The sequence below is a fragment of the Ochlerotatus camptorhynchus genome, unplaced genomic scaffold (genome assembly GCF_037179485.1).
Source record: "Ochlerotatus camptorhynchus isolate MF236.1 unplaced genomic scaffold, CSIRO-AGI_Acam_v1.1 ptg000349l, whole genome shotgun sequence".
Lineage (NCBI taxonomy): Eukaryota > Metazoa > Arthropoda > Insecta > Diptera > Culicidae > Ochlerotatus > Ochlerotatus camptorhynchus.
In genome coordinates, this window is record NW_027040837.1 from 396,641 (window position 1) to 417,082 (window position 20,442).

Below are 20,442 nucleotides of genomic sequence, written 5' to 3' on the forward strand. Positions count from 1 at the left end.
TTCTTACGTGATTTGTGATTGGTTGAACATAGCAAAATTATGGTATAAAATCGAGGGGAAGACGGTCAAAATTTTTATTCAACATCTTCGATTCATCGTATGCGCATCGCAACTAAACATAATGGCTCGTACCAAGCAGACCGCACGTAAGTCCACCGGAGGAAAGGCTCCTCGCAAACAGCTGGCCACCAAAGCCGCTCGCAAGAGCGCTCCGGCCACCGGAGGAGTGAAGAAGCCTCATCGCTACCGGCCAGGAACCGTCGCTTTGCGTGAGATCCGTCGTTACCAGAAATCAACCGAACTGCTGATCCGCAAGTTGCCTTTCCAGCGTCTGGTCCGTGAAATCGCTCAGGACTTCAAGACCGACCTGCGCTTCCAGAGCTCGGCCGTCATGGCCCTGCAGGAAGCCAGTGAGGCCTATCTGGTCGGTCTGTTCGAAGATACCAACCTGTGCGCCATCCACGCCAAGCGTGTCACGATCATGCCAAAGGACATCCAGCTGGCTCGTCGCATCCGTGGTGAACGCGCTTAAATTATTCCAACGCACCGTTTCAAAACCGGCCCTTTTCAGGGCCACTACTCGCAATCCACAAGAGAGTTTAGATGGAATATTCCTATTGAAATTTAAATTGTTGTCCCTAAAATTGATGCTTTCGTAGGTACAGTTGTTTTTGGTGGAAGTTATAACTTTCAGTTTGCTTTACTCAAAAACAGATTTTACGGTCGATTAGAACATTTTAGCGGGAAGTCCCTCCAATCAACTCTCCGTGCATCTTTTATCTACCGATTGAGAAAACCAAAATTGACTGAATAGAATGATTGTTTTAAAGATTCCGTGCGTTTTGTGCATAAGAGTTAGTCCTTAGTCCTATCGATCCAAGTCCTAGTTGATGCACATTCAAGTGTCTGTTGGACTGGTGCCGTGAATCTGGTCAGATAATGACGATTACAGTTCGGAATACGGATACGAATAAACCGGACTCCTCAACTGTTTTTGTTTGCTCGAGCACAGTAACGGAAAAATTGACTAATTACACTGTAAAATAAGGTTTTATTCGACGGAATACGGGATAAGAACATTTATCTCTGGTCAGTTTTAAGGTGCGTTTACTTATTATTAGGACGATTACAGCACGGGTAACTTAAGGCTAATGGCTGATTTATATAGAGACATACTGGAGTTGTATAGTCTCCCAAGTCTGCTATATTTTGGCAGAAGAGCTGTGCTTCCATATATTAACGTCCCTTTAAACAAACCACCTTGAAGATGTTTGGCAGAAGAACCGTCCTTTGGTCGAAGAACAAGAAAAATGGCCTTTATGTACTGTTTCATACTGTTTGTTCGACTGTTCGTGGCTGTTCGTAGCTGCTCGATTATGTTGCCGATAGAAGAGTTTCTCTAACCTGAATTTGTTTTTTTTAATATTAAATTTATTTTTTCAGTTGTTTTGTTTTACCATAGTTGTGATCAACATTAGTTATTCATTATTTGCTAACATTAATGAAAGCCATTGGCAAATTTTTATTAATTGGTATTTATCTTTTTACAGTGTAAACATTTGTTCTATTTTAAACTTTTAAATTTCCTATATAACTACAATATACTACTAAACATACTATTTACAAAATTATGGGTTAAGATTTATAATTTTTTCGTACTCTGAATTTAGTGTCCTAGTTTGGTGCTAACTGACGAACGCAGTCATTCTCTGGTCGATTTGATCGAGATTTGCCAGCCGATGAACGTCGGTTATCCGTGTGCGCGGATGCAGATTCAGAATCATCTTCAGGAACTTGTTCTGCAAGACTTGGAGCTTCGTCCGATGTGTTTTAGCGCAACCCTTCCATACCGGAGACCCATTCTCCAGCATAGGCGCAACAATCTGCCTGTAGACAGCCAGCTTGTTAACGGTAGATGCTTTCGAACGACGGTTGATGATCGGATACAGACTTTTCAGCATGATGGTGCCTTTTTTGACTCGGTCTTCCACGAGTGACCGGAAGAGGAGCTTACTGTCGAGAATCAGGCCAAGGTAGCGTACCTCGGGTGACCACTCAGTTTTAGCGTTTAGAACCTTTTTTATGACGGTTTGAGCCGGTCGGTGTTGCTATGCGGAAATACAATGGTTTGCGTTTTGGCCGCGTTCACACAAATCTTCCAGTCGGTGAGGTATATGGTGTAGGCATCCAATCCGTTTTGGAACTTCGATACGAGAGTACGCATTACTCGTCCCTTGTAGCTGATTGCCGAATCGTCAGCAAACAGCGACAGTGTTCCACCTTCCAGCAGTGTCGGTATGTCCGATGTGTACAGATGGTACAATATGGGTCCCAGGATGCTTCCTTGAGGGACTCCTACGGGTACATCATACTGTTCCGAGCGAACACTGCCTACGTATACTTGAGACGTCCTGCCGTCGAGGTAGTCCGAGATGATCTTCACCAGGTAGCTGGGGAAACGAAATTGTAGAGCAGCCACAAATCGAGTGGTATTTATATGCATTGGTCGATTAAGAATACATTTTTCATCTCTCATTTTGCCTCATAGGAACGAAAGATTGAAATGTGAAAATATGCCTACATTAGAACTAAAAATAAATCCAATAAATCAAACTCTTTAGTTGGTGAAATCAAATTGGTCGCCCTGAAAAGGACGGTTTTGTACATGTTGGGCGTGGTTTCCGATCAAATTTAAGCCTTCTTTTCGGTCTTCTTGGGCAACAGGACGGCCTGGATGTTTGGCAGGACACCACCCTGGGCGATGGTCACCCCGGACAGCAGTTTGTTCAACTCCTCGTCGTTGCGGATGGCTAACTGCAGGTGACGTGGGATGATTCTGGTCTTCTTGTTGTCACGGGCGGCGTTTCCTGCCAACTCGAGAACTTCAGCGGCCAGATATTCCATCACGGCAGCCAGGTAGACAGGAGCACCGGCACCAACGCGCTCGGCGTAGTTGCCCTTCCTCAGAAGACGGTGAATACGACCAACTGGGAACTGCAATCCAGCGCGGCTCGAGCGGGACTTTGCCTTTCCCTTAACTTTTCCACCTTTGCCTCGGCCAGACATGTTTCGATGTAGTAGGGTAGATTACGATGTGAAAATAAAACGAGCAGCTTTATGCTCAAACTGTACTGATGCCGTTTTAGCTCGTCGAAGTTGCTTTTATACCTGCGTCGAGCAGCATATTATACATACAAGAAGGGTAGCATAAAACGGGTTTTGATTAAAATACATAAAAGGGGACGAGTGTCAGTTGCCATTCTACGGGTATAAAAAGAAACACCATCGTCTTACCAAAATTATTAGTTATTCTGTACCCAAGTTGACAGCTTTACTATGGCACCAAAAACCAGTGGAAAGGCCGCCAAGAAGTCCGGCAAGGCTCAGAAGGCCATCGTCAAGGGAGACAAGAAGAAGAGGAAGCCACGCAGGAAGGAAAGCTATGCCATCTACATCTACAAAGTGTTGAAGCAGGTCCACCCAGATACCGGAGTCTCGTCGAAGGCCATGAGCATCATGAACAGCTTCGTCAATGACATCTTCGAACGTATCGCTGCTGAGTCGTCCCGTCTGGCTCACTACAACAAACGCTCGACGATCACCTCTCGCGAAATCCAAACCGCTGTCCGTCTGCTGCTGCCGGGTGAGTTGGCCAAGCACGCCGTCTCCGAAGGAACCAAGGCCGTCACCAAGTACACCAGCTCCAAATAAATTCGTACCATCGAAACTACAAATCGGCCCTTTTCAGGGCCACCAATCGATTTTCAACGTAAGAGTTTAAGTTTTGATGATTTCTGTTAAATGTTTGGAAGCAGTGTTATCGCGATATTTTACGATATTCGTCTAATGAACTTCACCATCACTGTTCACGAATTTGTTGTTTAGACGTGTGTGATGTGTTTCATGTTTGGCCATTTTTAATTTTCACAAAGAAGAATCAGATTGAAATTGTTATTACATTTTCAATTCAATTCTCAATTACATTCACCTGAGATATTTTGAGGCATAATTGTCTATTTGATTTAAATTTTGAAGAATTAATGAAACTTCGCGTTCGGTTGCGCATCTTTTTTAAAATGTATTCAGAAAATAATGATTTTTTTTTCCAAATTTCATTATACATTTTTTTTTATTTCTCATAAAATAATAGCATTGATCTGGAAAATATAAGATTGATCAGTACCGATCAAAGAAATAATATAAAAGAATTCTTTTGAACGAATGTTCAAAATATAATACTAAAACGGAAATTTCAGACAAATTTTATAGAACATCTCAGTTATTTGAAGATGTACAGCTTTCATGTCTTCTGGAATTTTCCATCAGATTCTACGTTCTACAACTTTGCCCAAGTCCGCAAACCTCTATCTTGTGGAATATAAAAATTTGTATAACCTCGCCATATCGTGACAAAAACTTGAAATTTTTTTTATCAAAAAACTGTAGCCCTAATTATTTCAAGAAACTTCACTGAAGACGTTATTTTTTTTCAGTTAGATTTAATTTCTGGCCCACTGTGCAATGTAACGTTGATCGATTGCCATTATAGACATAGTCCTACTGTCCTACTAAGTTCAGGGAAGTCCTGCCATTTCAATTCTTGGATGTTGGTTTACTGTCACAATATTGGACATGATGGCGAATGATTTTCAAAATGGGGATTTTTAAAATAGTTCAATTTATCTAATTATCTTCAAAAATATTCTGACACACATCAGAATACCTCTATCAAATAAGTTGAAATTTGCACATAATGTTTTCAAATACTTGAGAAACAAATTGTGGCAATGATCAATAAGGTTTAAAATATATTGTATTTATAAATGGCAAAGGTTTATGACTTCTAAATTAGTTGAAGATATAGTTCAATTTATTTTTTTAACTTCAAAAATATTACGAATTTCTAAAAAAGGGGTATGTAATGTCGGCCTAAGTGTCCCTAATTTGGGGCCATACATAAATTCAGCAATCAACTAAATTTTCAATAGCAACCAAAAATATCCATTAGTACCGTCCCAATGACGCGTTCATCTAGATACAATTGATAAATAGCAGATTTTTAGCGATGGGCCCAATCTTAGATCCATAGGCCAACATTAGAGCCATTTCCCCTAGTTTAATTTATCTAATTGTCTAAAAATAGTGATAAAAATAGTAAAAACACTAGTTTACAAATAAAAGTAAAAAAACTCCAATGTTTGACCTATGATTCTTATGTAAAATGGTGTGCAAAATTTTATCAATTTGTCATTAATTTGGCGTTAAAATAATTTATATAGCTTCATTACAGCCGGAGATATTTGTATTTTAGTAAATACATTTTTTTGAGTGAATTTTTGTTTAAGATGTATCTAGAAAACTATCCTACTTAGATTTTTTTCTGACTGCATTTTTGGATTCAGCACATGATTTTACATGGAAAGTAACCCTAATAAAAATTGTATGGTTAATTTGCTTAACGACGTGTTCTGGGTATCATCCAAACCATTTGTGGAATAGTTCAATGATTTGGGTTATCGTTCGTCTATGGTTATTTTTTATTAGGGAACCACCAGCGTACAAAGTTGAAATATGCTGTAAGCTACTGTAATTGAAAATTAATGGTTTGGACTTACCTTTCGCCATCCCTCTTCAGTTTCGAAGCTTTCACGTATTGGCTGGTTTGTCTCAGAAGATCCTGATTCGTCCTATAGTAATGCCTGTTGAAATTCTTCGTCTTTCAGCTTTTGTTTCTTCGTGCGGCCCGCACCAGAAACACTGTTTCTCTTTCGAGCAGCCTTCGCAACTTCCGGTGATGAACCACCATTTTCACTATCAGATGATTCAGGTTTGGGATACGTTTTAAAATTTCGTTTTTCCACCACGCGATAATCGAATTTTTCTTTCGCTTCTTGAAATATATTTTCGAACTATGCACTTTCACTGCAGCTTGGCTTCTAAATCAACGGTTCTTTTTTAGCAACACACACTTGAATTGTTTTTATTATTTCACAAATACACGCGATGCAGGAAAGATTTTGTTTTGCTGTGGTTAACTGCACGGACACTGAGTAGATAAAAGGAAGATTGATGACGATGCTGAAGATTTCCTGCAAGAAGTAAATGTGAAAAATCAAAGAGGATTTTTCGTAGATTGATTCATTAGTGTGAGATTTTTCGAGCATCTAGAATTGAGATTAAGATTTGACGAACCCCTTGCGTGTATCCAACATGATTTACTCTCAATTTATCGTTATTTTTACTATCTATTTATTTATTTTCAAACGCTTTCATTAAGGAGTTCCTGATTTAATGCATAGATGACATTGCCGAATAATTATTACATCCTTTTTCAAGTATCGATAATTTTCGCAGAATATTTGAAATTGAAAAACAAAAAGATATCTTACAATATTCATCAATTATTGTGAACAAAAAACGTCACGCGCGAGTTTGATCATGCTCTCGGTGCTGATGGTTTTTTTTGCAAATTAATTTATGGATCGCCCCGTCGTGCGGCTCATTTCGCTTCTCTGTTTTGTGTGAGCGTTCCAAGACACATTGTTCTTCCACTTGGAGACTGCTTACGCACAAATACAAGCAAAAACAAAATCTAATGCTTGCCCGGATAAAAATAACCATAAAATTACAATAAAATATAAATGAAATACAGCCGATTCTATTGTTGACAATTAATCTTATTGTAATTCTATTGTATTGGCCAACCCTAATAAAAATTTACCATGCAAAAACAATAGAACCTATTGTTACAATACAATAAAACCTATTGTAGCAACAGTAAATGTTATTGTCAAAAACAATAAAAATAAAATAGACTTTATTGTTATGTACAATATAATCTATTGTTTATGAGACATTAACAATAGAAAAGGGGGGTTGTTAGTTACCGTAACCATAAAAAAATCAATTTTTTCTCGAACAAATTTGATCCTATTACAATAAATTTTATTGTTTTTTTTATTGTGCAAAATTTTGATTTCATAGAATTTGTTGTAAACCTATTGTGGTGACTATTTGATTATTTGACCAACACAATAGAATTACAATAAGATTAATTGTCAACAATAGAATGTATTGTATTTTATTGATATTTTATTGTAATTTTATGGTTATTTTTATCCGGGAAATAATCAATTAGTCACCACCAGAGAGAATAGGTAGAGAGACGAAGAGTGAAAAACCGTGGAAACGGCAGCACTCTTTTTATTATGATTCCATCCTACAAGTTCTGGCAACTGTTTCTGAAGGGCACACTTCAAGTGACTTTTTTAACCAGAGAGAATATATTCGAACAAATATATTCGCAGCGATTACAATACTTGCCTTCACCAAATTGGGGAACATCAACTTTTGTTTATTTTGTTCGATAGGATACCAGTTTGACGGTTCGATAAGGTTTTTTTTGCTTCACACTCTTCGCCTCTCTACCTATTCTCTCTGGTCACCACTATAGGTTTACAACAAATTCTATGGAATCAAAATTTTGCACAATAAAAAAACAATAAAATTTATTGTAATGAGATCAAATTTTTTAGAGAAAAAATTGATTTTTTTATGGTTACGGTAACTAACCACCCCCCTTTTCTATTGTAAATGTCTCATAAACAATAGATTATATTGTACATAACAATAAGGTCTATTTTATTTTTATTGTTTTTGACAATAACATTTACTGTTGCTACAATAGGTTTTATTGTATTGTTACAATAGGTTCTATTGTTTTTGTATGGTAAATTTTTATTCGGGTGGGGTTGCGTGGCAAAAAATAAATAAAGGTTTGTATTGAAATAATGCATTTTACAGGTTAATTGTATTCGTAGGAAATCTTAGAGGAAATACTACTAACAATGTTTTAAAACGATCTACGGAAGTCAAATGTGACTTTTCATACTAAATATTTGTGTACTTAATGAGCAACGTTAGCGACCACTATGATTGTGGTCCTAAAATTGAACTTAGGGAATAGATTTCTGAAAACCTAAACAATATATTAATCTTGTGTGAATTGCTAGAGATAGGAATTTTAGTTCAGCAATTTTGCACGGAAGAGTTTTTCGATTGAGCATTGCGTTATTTTGTAAAAAATCGATTAAGTGAGTCATTCTGAACCGATTCATTTTCACCTTGATGGTCCTCTGATTGGCTTTCTTAAATATCATATTTTTTTCTTTCTTTCCAAAATTTATATCGATACAAAGTAAGAACATACAATTTACGATATATCTACGCAAAGAATTTCAAATTTAATTAAGATTCTAAGACCAACAACTGGGGTACTAGTAACACAATTGACACACTTACCCTATTTACATTATGAAATAATGACTACACTGAAACAAATCGACATGTACCGTTTATTGGATCCCTCTTATAACATAGCAATGTCAGCCGATTTATTCATTCTATGTGATGATTGATAGATTCCATTGGATTATCACTTAAAAACTATGACTGCGATATGGAATGATTTCTATCGTAATTTCACATACTTAGTACTTGATAATACTTTGCTTCGAACGTGGTTAGCGATAAGTAATAAGTATATGAATATTGTCTGATATATTTCATGGTGAAAAACTGTTGATATGTCATGGGTGGGAACAGACATCTAGAAACTAATGGAAAATCATATAAGTTTGCACTATGAGAAAATCCAGTAAAATATACCTGTTGTCATGATGAATATTGCTCACTAAAATGTATATCTTATAAGATTTAATTTGTTTGTATTTTTATATTTTATTGGAGTTGCTTTTAATGATTTTTGACGTTTGTTGATATGTCGCGTGTAAACAGACATGAAGAAACTATTGAACTGTCATTTAACTTTGCAGTATAGGAAAACATGTATATCTCATTGGAATAGCTTCCTTTGATTTTTGAGGTTTAAAGATTGTAAACAGATCCATCCCAATCATTTAATAGTCATATAGATATGCCTTTTAAGAAATCCAACAGCAAACGTTTGTTTTTGCATGTTTTTCTGGGCTGAATATCGCTCCCAATAAAATACATCTTACATGATTGTTCTTTATAAATTATTGAAACAATTTTCAACGATGTTATCGTACACTCATTAAAATGATTAGTTGAACTAAATACTACTAACAACAATGATACTGTATTGAATAATCTTTGTTTGTTTCCGGAAAAGAATGTATTGAGATTGAAAAAAAAAAATGATTCTACTGCAATATTTACTTTGCTATGATTCTAATTGTAAGCCTTCTACACGGCTAATTCAGATTCCAGCCCTAGTACTCGAACTTCATGAACCAGTTACATCAACTTATATAATTTAGTCGTTGATTTATTGCACACAGGTGCATTAAGAAAGATTTGAACAAACCACACCACCGAAACGGAACATAAATTTGTCAGTGCTATTTGTCTTCACTCTAGCAAAACGAGCATAACGTTGCACTGCATTCCATGTCGGGAGAGCTGTTCTTACTTCATGCTATTTGAACGAGCTCAATCTTGAAGTCAGTCGTGGCCCAGTGAAATCGAGCGCAGACACCGAAAGCATCACACCTCAACAGTCCTTGATCGAATCCCAAATCAGCTACAATAAAAAAAAGGCACAACTGTGAAAGCTCCCACTGCCTGATGTTTATTTTTCGATTTATTTTTAGAAATCGATTAAATATATGTGTCAAAAGAAGATTTTCACATAACTTTACTTCGATTGATTTATGACACATATATTATATTGTGGTGAAAAGTGTAGCTTATGCTTATGGGTTTCAAATCCATTTCAGTTAATTATTATAATTTGATCGATTTTCATTTATCATACGACGATCATATAAAAGTTACCAAATTATCAGCATTGTAAATGTATCAGATATTCATATAGAATTTACCTGGCACATTTTCAATCATATAATTTTCAATGGATTATCTTATGGCGCAAATTTATAAGATTTCCACATAACAGGAATATGTCATATTGGTTCAGTGTAGGGTGTGAGAAATTAGACGCCACAAACCAAGTCCCGAGCAAGGTGACAGATAATCCTAGTTTAACACTTGCACCCTTGCAAATAGTAGATTTTGCCACACAACGTAAATAAAGGGATTGTCCTTCATGGTGTTTCTCTATGGGAAACCAACTTTTTGTTTGGATGACAAAAAACAGGCAAGAATGCTATGTGAAAAGAGCGAATTTATGATATTCGTGATGAAATGAAATAAAACCAAAAGAATTGAAACAGATTGATGGAGGTTCATTTTCTTTTGTTTTTTTCCTCTGTTCGGGACATAAACTACTGCGACCAGTAATTTGATCTATTGTAGTAAATCCCGTGTCCTTAGTTTAGTGCATGTTGTATTACTCCATCACTATTGAGAAATGATGAAGTATTCGATTTTGATACAGTTGTCATTCTTGTCTTCATCGCAAGGAATCAATTCTAATTGAAAGGTCTCGGTATTTTTCCCCTTCGGAGTGTTGAAACACCTTCCAACGGCGCGTTCCTTTGTCAATCAAAATTGGATTCCTTAGCAACAAAAACAAGCAATGACACCGATAATGACCATGCATCAGAACCCTAGTCTTAACCACTTCAAACTAGGGAACAACGAACAGAAGATTAGGAATCACATAGGCGAAGACTACACAGAAAAAAAAGTTGTTGAATATTACATCCAAACTGCTGCAACCAGGTCAAGCCATCGGTTGTGTAATATAACGTTGTACGATGTACATCGATTTTGCGAACAAAATTACATCCATTGATGTAATATTATATCTGCTTTTTGCTATTACATCATTATTTCATACATCAGCTTGAAATACACTGATCGATATTACATTTTTTTTTTGCTATGTAACTAACTCATTTTTTTTCCTTGTTTCAAGATCATCTTCGGTCCTGGCAACCCGAAGACTTATCACTATCAACAAGGCATAAAAAGTAACTAGTACTAAGATGTGTTCATTTGATTACTGAGACTAAGAACTACTGAGTAGTCAAGACTAGAAATCGCTGGTAGATCTTACATCCCGTAGCTTACCACGAAAGGGTGATCTACCTACGTTACGGAGCTTGATTTTCTTATATAAGCAAATTTTTTAACAAAAATACTCTGCTGTCTGCTATTTTAGTTTGCTCTTGAATAAAATCAGCCTTCAGATTTTTTTTATCGATGTTAATGATTGTCGAGGTAATTATTCGAAAAAAATGAAGAACTATGGAATATGACATTGCAATCCTCAAATAAGAATATCGTCGTTACAAATGCTAACCATTTGTTGAGATTTTATTTTGAATTAGTTCTGTAGTTTGGAAACAACAAAAACATTTGGTACCGAGAAAAGCGGCACATAATATAGGAATATAAGAAAGTTACAATTTCAGAAACTAACAATTGAGAAATTGTCATTAAAGCTCTACGCAGGAGTTGCCACCTCGGTCGCCCCTGCATATGATGATAATAATGTTGACAGCCTGTATAGGAAATTCATAAAAATAAGCATTATATAAAACACAATTCTCATCAAACCTGCAAAACACCTTCCAATCAGTGCTGAGATTTGTCATTGTCATTGACAGACTTTTGCACGATATTGACAAAATTGTTTTTCACATAGTCAATGATAGACTTGATCCTCAAAAAAATCTTTGTCAAAATCTCATTCATTTTTTCGTCAATGACAAAGATTCACCTGGTAACAGAAAGGGTAATTTCTTGCATTCTGAGTCACATTTTTGTTATCCAAGCTGTTCAGGACGTAGATGCTTGTTCACTTTAATGGCTCTATGTAATTGTTTTCCTCAAGCCATTTTATTTCATTTTAAATTTAGCTAATAAACAAATCAGCACATGTTCGTCACTGACAAAAATGCCACTGACAATTGACATGACTGTTAGCTCAAACGAGTGACCAAAGCAGAATTTTGAGTATCACCATGTATTGTCGAAATTGGGCAGCACTGCTTCCAATACAACGTACACGGCCAACTACAACACTGAAAAAGTTTTCACTTAGTTTCTATTAGGAACACACATAATATTTTTCCAATAACCAAAATAATGATTTGTATCTGAATATCACATAGCATAAGAAATTCTATATGAGAAATCATATCGATTTCATTGGATCACATGAAAGTTATGTGAAATTCACATAGATATTTTCCACTGGTTATGTGATTTATTTTATGAGTGAACAACTCAGCGACTGAATTCAATTGACTCAGAGCATTTTATTTCCGTACGAAATTTACTCATATTTGAAAAAAAAACAAAATCATAGCTAATGAGTAACTGCAGTTTTTTTTTCAAATATGAGTAAATTCCGTATGGAAAGAAAATGCTCTGAGTCAATTGAATTCAGTCACTGAGATGTTGTAGTTGGCCGTGTACGAGTTGTGTAGGAAAACATCGTTCCGATGAGACGTTAATGTTTTTTTTGTTTATTTTATCGTTCCGATTTACCCGTACTTTCAATACTATAAAAACCCATAACTCATAAACCGATCATAAAAATTTAACCAGAAAATGGTTTTTCATGGTTTGAGAAAATAAGAAAATCAGAAAAAATTATTTTCCGAGTTGCGATAGTTATCCTAAAAAAGTGCTTTTGCTTAAAAGATTCTTATTTTTCACTGGTGATACTTTCAGAGGGTGTCTCTCACCGTTATGGATGTTTAAAGTATTTGAAGTTCGGGAAAGTTGTAAAAGCTTGAGATCATCAGGAAATTGTGCTAGGGCCCTAAAAACAAAAAAATCAATTCCCTGAACTGTCCATAATTTCTTTCAGGTCAAAGTTCCTTGATCTCAAATATGATAATTCATGGTTCGGAACGTTCTAATTAATATTATTTTGCAGATCAGTCGGTATCCGAGCCGGTACTTTTCTCGACTCCAACTACTTACACACTTAATTCAAGCACTTCAGCACTTACTGCGATTTCAGCAAACAGTGAATTTTGTGACATTTTCTGCGACTTAGCAATCAAACATCCCTTTTGCTGAGAGCTCTCGCTTTTCCAGTTTAATGATCAAACAGCGAGTCAAAGATTTCTAGAATAATGATGTTTCACTTTGAGATTGTCCTATAGCCTTGTCTGATTTTTCTTCAAACTTGAGTAATTTATTTTTAATCATTATATTCCAAGAGAATTGACTTAAAAAGGGTTAAAGTTTTTCCATAATAATTAATCACGGGACACCCATGATTGAGGCATCATGAATAATGCTATTGAGAAAAGTATAACCGCATTGATCATTCAGGTAAATATCAAATTTAAACGGAACGTTCTGCTAATAGAACAATAAAATTGATGCCAATGTGTAGCGGAAATATTTGTCTATAAGAGCGACCAACTTGCAGAACAATCAATATTGTTTCAATAGGTGAATATTATTGATTTTCAACAACTATTTGCTAGTTGATTCTAACATTTCTCAAAAGAAGATAATTGTATGGTATTTCTAGTAAATATAGTCCACTACAAAGCTAATTTTTGAGAACTACAATAGTCGATTCGCTATTTAGAAATATACACAAGCACATTTATCAACCTGCACTTGGTAGAAACCGTTGTTTTAAAAACTATTTCTGGTAGAAATTAAAATATATCACATGAACTCATGTTTTCCGTTAACATCTTTATCCCTAACACAGACATCAGAGTCAAACGACTGTCAGTTCATCATACATGTTTATTCGTTCATTTTAACCTACATACTAGTATCAAACGAAACCCTGTGAATCATCATGACTGAAACCGCTGAAGTTGCCGCCGCGGCGCCTGCTGCTGCCTCGCCAGCCAAGACTCCGAAGAAGGCCAGGGCCACCAAGGGAGACGCTAAGAAGCCAAAGAAGCCAGCTACTCATCCACCAGCGAACGAGATGGTCATTGCAGCTATCAAGACCCTGAAGGAACGCAAAGGATCGTCCCTACAGGCCATCAAGAAGTACATCGCTGCGAACTACAAGTGCGACGTTGCCAAGCTGTCCATCTTCATCAGAAAGGCTCTGGTCAGCGGTGTCGAGAAGGGCACTCTAGTCCAGACCAAGGGATCCGGGGCTTCAGGATCGTTCAAGCTCAAGGTCGACGAAAAGAAACCTAAAAAGGCCACCGGAGAGAAGAAGGCAAAGAAGGCTACCGGTGAGAAGAAAAAGGTCACCAAGAAACCCGCCACTAAGAAACCTGCTGGTGAGAAGAAGGCCAAAAAGCCGGCAGCCAAGAAGCCTGCCGGTGTGAAGAAAGCCAAAGCTGTCGTTGCCAAGGCCGCCAAGAAGGCCGGAACTGTGAAGAAGGCTGCTGCTCCCAAGCAAAAGGCCACCAAGCCCTCGAAGACCGCTGCCAAGAAGCCAAAGACCCCGAAGCCGAAGACGGCCGCCCCAGCCAAGAAAGCTGCACCGAAGAAGGCCGCCGCCAAGAAGTAAACTTGGAAACGACGCCCCCAACGTGTGTCATACACGAAATAATCACCCAAATCAGTCCTTTTCAGGGCTACCATCATTGATTTCCATCAAGAGTTTGCTTTTGGAATAATCTTTTGACGTATGATTACGTCTTTCGGCAACATATTTGGAGGTGTAATTTCAAAAAAACCTAAATCGACCGTGTTACGAAAGTGGTCAGGTTTTGACCAATTATAACTCTGTCAATCCCGAATGGATTTTAATTCCAAATAAGCCAATCGATTGATCATTTTTCTGTGAATCTGCTTAAATGAAAATTTTATTAATTTTCAATAGCACACTATTGAATATTACACAAATGTCCAACTGTTGCAATGGTGATCAAAATTATCATCGATTGCCTGCAAGAAGCGCTTTCCTTAACATAGATTTCAAAATCGAATTCCATTCGGTCTCGGTCAATCACCGTGTGTGGTAGTGTCCGGTCAGTCATCATCAGCAGCCGTGCTTTCGGCGCGTGGTGTTGAACATTGTTCTCCAGTATACTGAAAGACTAGCCACAATTTTCAATTGAAGGTTAAGCAATATGTTTCTCAATGCAATTAATTAAATTTATGATCGAAAAATTGATTAATTTTTATTTGTGTTGAGTGTAAAATTCCCTTTTTGTTCATTTTCTCTTGAAACTCGTCATTTTTAATAATATCGCCTGTAGATCCTGAACGTTAAGAATACTCCCTCATTAAATGGCCCATAACATGTATGACAACCAGGGGGAACGACACTTTAGGATTGTCCCATTTTTACCCAAATCTCGCATCAAATTTTCAAATTCAATCCATCCTATCTATTATTTCTATTCCCAACTTATCCCTTCTGAATACAGACAAATTATCAAGCAAGACGTGCAGTTTTTCGCCGCAGTTTTCAACAATCTCATTAAAATAGACGTTACTGTTTTATGCATTAATGACGATGACGCTTGATGTGTGCTGTCTTTTGTCTACCTATTTTATCGTTTATTTTCACAAATAGACTAACGTTAATTTAATATTTCTACCTTCCATAAGAGACGACGTATGTATCAACAGGTAGGATTTGGATGATAATTTCTATTCAATGTAGTTTCCGTTGAGAGCTTGGTAGCAAGAAGCAAATTGCTCAGAGTGTATATAGTAGCTATGCTTCTACCCGTTTCATGAGCCTTTGTTAGTTTCCTGCAATTCTGGGCCGCATTTGAATGTTTTGTGGATGATCATTTTCTTCTTTCAACAGAAGTAATCTTAAACAACTTGCATTATGATCCTGATAGTCATCTTCAAAAAACATTAATATTTGAATAACAAGAACATACTTCGTCGGATTCATGCAATACTGTCATTAGAAATAAGAATGGTCGAAATATTCACTTTAGATTTGGCTTTGTATGCCTGAATAGCAATGTTTTGACAATCCACTGCTAGCGAAACAAAGGAAGTTCAAACAAGAAGTCCATCTTATCCCTGAAAAATTAAGCTTGCTGTCTATAGAAAACTAATTCTACCTGTTATTGAGTATGGTATGCCAATCTGGGAGAGCTGTTCCAAATACCATCATCTTAAACTGCAAAGGATCCAGAACAAGATCGTTAGGCTGATCCTAAACTGTCCCGCGGACTCAAAATTCTGAGATCCACCTTCTGACTGGAATTCAGACATTAGAAAAACGCAGAGTATTCATCCTGGAAAGGTTCAAAGACACCTGTCTGAGATCAGATCATACGTGATCTAGCACTTTAGATAGTTAGGTTATCACATTTTTCAACGCACCCCTATAAACTAGTTGAAAAACGCAAATACTAAATTAGAATATCCAATGAAACAAAGATGAAGAACCAGATAGGCTACAATGTACAATCATGATCAACAGAAATAAACGGAATTTTACTACTACTGTAGAAGTGTGAAAACAATATACACAAAATAACCGAAATGCAAAAATGTCCACACCCGAACACAGTTCGTGACAAAAGAATGTGAACAAAAATAGGCCAAGAAAAAAAAGTGGTACAAGGCTTTTAAAAAAATTTCAAATAAAGATGCTGCAAGAAGTTGCCATCAAAAACTCTTTTTGATTCATATTGTGGCCCTGAAAAGGGCCGTTTTGATGCTAGAGTTGATAATGCTGATTTAACCTCCGAAACCGTACAGAGTGCGTCCCTGTCGCTTCAGAGCGTAGACGACATCCATGGCCGTGACGGTCTTACGCTTGGCGTGTTCAGTGTAGGTGACGGCGTCACGAATCACGTTTTCGAGGAACACCTTCAGCACGCCTCGGGTTTCCTCGTAGATCAGCCCGGAAATACGCTTGACACCACCACGACGAGCCAGACGACGGATGGCGGGCTTGGTAATACCCTGGATGTTATCACGCAACACCTTACGATGACGCTTAGCTCCTCCTTTGCCGAGTCCTTTGCCTCCTTTGCCACGTCCGGTCATTGTTGATGCTGATTGATACTGTCTTCAGGTACGATTGAAACGAAAATGATTCTTAATTTGACCATTAATGCATCTTTTATACCCATTCGAGGGTTAGATTCTTCTTGCTAGTTGTTGTCCTCTTGTTCTTACATCATTTGTGATTGGTTGAACATAGCAAAATTATGGTATAAAATCGAGGGGAAGACGGTCAAAATTTTTATTCAACATCTTCGATTCATCGTATCCGCATCGTAACTAAACATAATGGCTCGTACCAAGCAGACCGCACGTAAGTCCACCGGAGGAAAGGCTCCTCGCAAACAGCTGGCCACCAAAGCCGCTCGCAAGAGCGCTCCGGCCACCGGAGGAGTGAAGAAGCCTCATCGCTATCGGCCAGGAACCGTCGCTCTGCGTGAGATCCGTCGTTACCAGAAATCGACCGAACTTCTGATCCGCAAGTTACCTTTCCAGCGTCTGGTCCGTGAAATCGCTCAGGACTTCAAGACCGACTTGCGCTTCCAGAGCTCGGCCGTCATGGCCCTGCAGGAAGCCAGTGAGGCCTATCTGGTCGGTCTGTTCGAAGATACCAACCTGTGCGCCATCCACGCCAAGCGTGTCACGATCATGCCAAAGGACATCCAGCTGGCTCGTCGTATCCGTGGTGAACGCGCTTAAATTTCTCCAACGCACCGTTTTAAAACAGGCCCTTTTCAGGGCCACTACTCGCAATCCACAAGAGAGTTTAGATGGAAAATTCCTATTGCAATTTAAATTGTTGTCCCTAAAATTGATGCTTTCGCATGTACAGTTGTTTTTGGTGGAAGTAACAACTATCAGTTTGCTTTACTCAAAAACAGATATAACGGTGAGGCTTTCTTTAAGACGCTAGAAAAAAGCATAAGCAAATGGGTCGATCAAAACATTTTAGCGGGAAGTCATTCCAATCACCTCTCCGTGCATGTCTTATCTACCGATTGAGAAAACCAAAATTGACTGAATACTTGCTTTTTTTTTAAGATTCCGTGCCTTTTCTGCACAAGAGTTAGTCCTTAGTCCTATCGGTTCTAGTTCTAGTTGATGCAGATTCAAGTGTCTGTTGGACCGGTGCCGTGAATCTCGTAAGGTGAGGACGATTACAGTTTGGAACACGGATACGATCAATCCGGAACAGTAACGGAAAACTGGACTACTTTTAAATTTCCTATATAACTACAATATACTACTATACATACTATTTACAAAATTATTGGTAAAGATTTATTATTTTTTTCGTACTCTGAATTTAGTGTCCTAGTTTGGTGCAAACTGGCGAACGCAGTCATTCCCTGGTTGATTTGATCGAGATTTGCCAGCCCATGAACGTCGGCTATCCGTGTGCGCGGAAGCAGATTCAGAATCATCTTCAGGAACTTGTTCTGCAAGACTTGGAGCTTCTTCCGATGTGTTTTAGCGCAACCTTTCCATACCGGAGACCCATTCTATAGCATAGGCGCAACAATCTGCCTGTAGACAGCCAGCTTGTTGACGGTGGATGCTTTCGATTGACGGTTGATGATCGGATACAGACGTTTCAGCATCATGGTGCCTTTTTTGACTCGGTCTTCCACGAGCGACCGGAAGAGGAGCTTACTGTCGAGAATCAGGCCAAGGTAGCGTACCTCGGGTGACCACTCAGTTTCAGCGTTCAGAACCTTTATCTTTGATGACGGTTTGAGCCGGTCGGTGTTGCTATGCGGAAACACAATGGTTTGCGTTTTGGCCGCGTTCACACATATCTTTCAGTCGGTGAGATAAATGGTGTAAACATCCAATCCGTTTTGGAACTTCGATACGAGAGTGCGCATTACTCGTCCCTTGTAGCTGATTGCCGAATCGTCAGCAAACAGCGACAGTGTTCCACCTTCCGGCAGTGTCGGTATGTCCGATGTGTACAGATGGTACAATATGGGTCCCAGGATGCTTCCTTGAGGGACTGGGAGGGAGCACTGCCTACGTATACTTGAGACGTCCTGCCGTCGAGGTAGTCCGAGATAATCTTCACCAGGTAGCTGGGGAAACGAAATTGCAGAGCAGCCACAAATCGGGTGGTATTTATGCATTGGTCGATTAAGAATATATTTTTCATCTCTCATTTTATTGTATAGAGGGGTGCCTCATAGGAATGAAATATTGGAATATGCAAATATGCCTTCATTTGAACTAAAAAATGCCAATAAATCAAACTCTTTAGTTGGTGAAATCAAATTGGTCGCCCTGAAAAGGACGGTTTTGTACATGTTGGGAGTGGTCTCCGATCAAATTTAAGCCTTCTTTTCGGTCTTCTTGGGCAACAAGACGGCCTGGATGTTTGGCAGAACACCACCCTGGGCGATGGTCACCCCGGACAGCAGTTTGTTCAACTCCTCGTCGTTGCGGATGGCCAACTGCAGGTGACGTGGGATGATTCTAGTCTTCTTGTTGTCACGGGCGGCGTTTCCTGCCAACTCGAGAACTTCAGCGGCCAGATATTCCATCACGGCAGCCAGGTAGACAGGAGCACCGGCACCAACGCGCTCGGCGTAGTTGCCCTTCCTCAGAAGACGGTGAATACGACCAACTGGGAACTGCAATCCAGCGCGGCTCGAGCGGGACTTTGCCTTTCCCTTAACTTTTCCACCTTTGCCTCGGCCAGACATGTTTCGATGTAGTAGGGTAGATTACGATGTGAAAATAAAACGAGCAGCTTTATGCTCAAACTGTACTGATGCCGTTTTAGCTCGTCGAAGTTGCTTTTATACCTGCGTCGAGCAGCATATTATACATACAAAGAGGGTAGTATAAAACGGGTTTTGATAAAAATACATAAAAGGGGACGAGTGTCGGTTGCCATTCTACGGGTATAAAAAGAAACACCATCGTCTTACAAAAATTATTAGTTATTCTGTACCCAAGTTAACAGCTTTACTATGGCACCAAAAACCAGTGGAAAGGCCGCCAAGAAGTCCGGCAAGGCTCAGAAGGCCATCGTCAAGGGAGACAAGAAGAAGAGGAAGCCACGCAGGAAGGAAAGCTATGCCATCTACATCTACAAAGTGTTGAAGCAGGTCCACCCAGATACCGGAGTCTCGTCGAAGGCCATGAGCATCATGAACAGCTTCGTCAATGACATCTTCGAACGTATCGCTGCTGAGTCGTCCCGTCTGGCTCACTACAACAAACGCTCGACGATCACCTCTCGCGAAATCCAAACCGCTGTCCGTCTGCTGCTGCCGGGTGAGTTGGCCAAGCACGCCGTCTCCGAAGGAACCAAGGCCGTCACCAAGTACACCAGCTCCAAATAAATTCGTACCATCGAAACTACAAATCGGCCCTTTTCAGGGCCACCAATCGATTTTCAACGTAAAAGAGTTTAAGTTTTGATGATTTCTGTTAAATGTTTGGAAGCAGTATTGGAAAAGTTCGTGATATTTTACGATATTTGCCTAGTGAAACTTTCCCATCACGGTTCACGAATTTGTTGTTTAGACGTGTGTGATGTGTTTCATGTTTGATCATTTTTATTTTCACAAAGCAGAAATAAATTGAAATTGTTATTAAATTTTCAATTCAATTCTCAAT

At 38.5% G+C, this 20,442-nt stretch overlaps 7 protein-coding genes across 7 annotated transcripts; 4 read left to right on the plus strand and 3 right to left on the minus strand.

Annotated features, from left to right (window-relative positions):
- The first annotated feature begins 52 nt into the window (after nt 1-52).
- LOC135709102 (histone H3-like centromeric protein cpar-1) lies at nt 53-17,538 on the plus strand. Its single transcript, XM_065231300.1, has 3 exons — nt 53-529; nt 16,573-16,771; nt 17,102-17,538. Exons 1-3 carry the CDS (start codon nt 122-124, stop codon nt 17,518-17,520), a joined length of 1,026 nt encoding a protein of 341 aa, XP_065087372.1. The 5' UTR covers nt 53-121; the 3' UTR covers nt 17,521-17,538.
- On the minus strand, nt 2,663-3,214 carry LOC135709062 (histone H2A). Its single transcript, XM_065231248.1, has one exon. The coding sequence runs from the start codon at nt 3,064-3,066 to the stop codon at nt 2,692-2,694; it is 375 nt and encodes a 124-aa protein (XP_065087320.1). The 5' UTR covers nt 3,067-3,214; the 3' UTR covers nt 2,663-2,691.
- On the plus strand, nt 3,332-3,731 carry LOC135709095 (histone H2B-like). Its single transcript, XM_065231292.1, has one exon. The coding sequence runs from the start codon at nt 3,337-3,339 to the stop codon at nt 3,709-3,711; it is 375 nt and encodes a 124-aa protein (XP_065087364.1). The 5' UTR covers nt 3,332-3,336; the 3' UTR covers nt 3,712-3,731.
- LOC135709049 (histone H1-like) lies at nt 13,717-14,449 on the plus strand. The gene has a single exon (XM_065231236.1). It carries the CDS (start codon nt 13,730-13,732, stop codon nt 14,402-14,404), a length of 675 nt encoding a protein of 224 aa, XP_065087308.1. The 5' UTR covers nt 13,717-13,729; the 3' UTR covers nt 14,405-14,449.
- LOC135709048 (histone H4) lies at nt 16,510-16,885 on the minus strand. Its single transcript, XM_065231235.1, has one exon. The coding sequence runs from the start codon at nt 16,861-16,863 to the stop codon at nt 16,552-16,554; it is 312 nt and encodes a 103-aa protein (XP_065087307.1). The 5' UTR covers nt 16,864-16,885; the 3' UTR covers nt 16,510-16,551.
- A 1,538-nt stretch (nt 17,539-19,076) lies between the features above and the next one.
- LOC135709067 (histone H2A) lies at nt 19,077-19,575 on the minus strand. Its single transcript, XM_065231254.1, has one exon. The coding sequence runs from the start codon at nt 19,518-19,520 to the stop codon at nt 19,146-19,148; it is 375 nt and encodes a 124-aa protein (XP_065087326.1). The 5' UTR covers nt 19,521-19,575; the 3' UTR covers nt 19,077-19,145.
- Nucleotides 19,576-19,753: 178 nt separating this feature from the next.
- LOC135709096 (histone H2B-like) lies at nt 19,754-20,206 on the plus strand. Its single transcript, XM_065231294.1, has one exon. The coding sequence runs from the start codon at nt 19,791-19,793 to the stop codon at nt 20,163-20,165; it is 375 nt and encodes a 124-aa protein (XP_065087366.1). The 5' UTR covers nt 19,754-19,790; the 3' UTR covers nt 20,166-20,206.
- The last annotated feature ends 236 nt before the right edge of the window (nt 20,207-20,442 follow it).

Coding starts and splice junctions, on each gene's coding strand:
- LOC135709049 (XM_065231236.1), top strand. CDS start 13,730: ATGACTGAAACCGCTGAAGTTGCCGCCGCGGCGCCTGCTGCTGCCTCG.
- LOC135709095 (XM_065231292.1), top strand. CDS start 3,337: ATGGCACCAAAAACCAGTGGAAAGGCCGCCAAGAAGTCCGGCAAGGCT.
- LOC135709102 (XM_065231300.1), top strand. CDS start 122: ATGGCTCGTACCAAGCAGACCGCACGTAAGTCCACCGGAGGAAAGGCT. Junction 530..16,572: donor GCATCCGTGGTGAACGCGCT/TAAATTATTCCA, acceptor GAAACCGTACAG/AGTGCGTCCCTGTCGCTTCA. Junction 16,772..17,101: donor GACGACGGATGGCGGGCTTG/GTAATACCCTGG, acceptor CCGCATCGTAAC/TAAACATAATGGCTCGTACC.
- LOC135709048 (XM_065231235.1), bottom strand. CDS start 16,863: ATGACCGGACGTGGCAAAGGAGGCAAAGGACTCGGCAAAGGAGGAGCT.
- LOC135709062 (XM_065231248.1), bottom strand. CDS start 3,066: ATGTCTGGCCGAGGCAAAGGTGGAAAAGTTAAGGGAAAGGCAAAGTCC.
- LOC135709096 (XM_065231294.1), top strand. CDS start 19,791: ATGGCACCAAAAACCAGTGGAAAGGCCGCCAAGAAGTCCGGCAAGGCT.
- LOC135709067 (XM_065231254.1), bottom strand. CDS start 19,520: ATGTCTGGCCGAGGCAAAGGTGGAAAAGTTAAGGGAAAGGCAAAGTCC.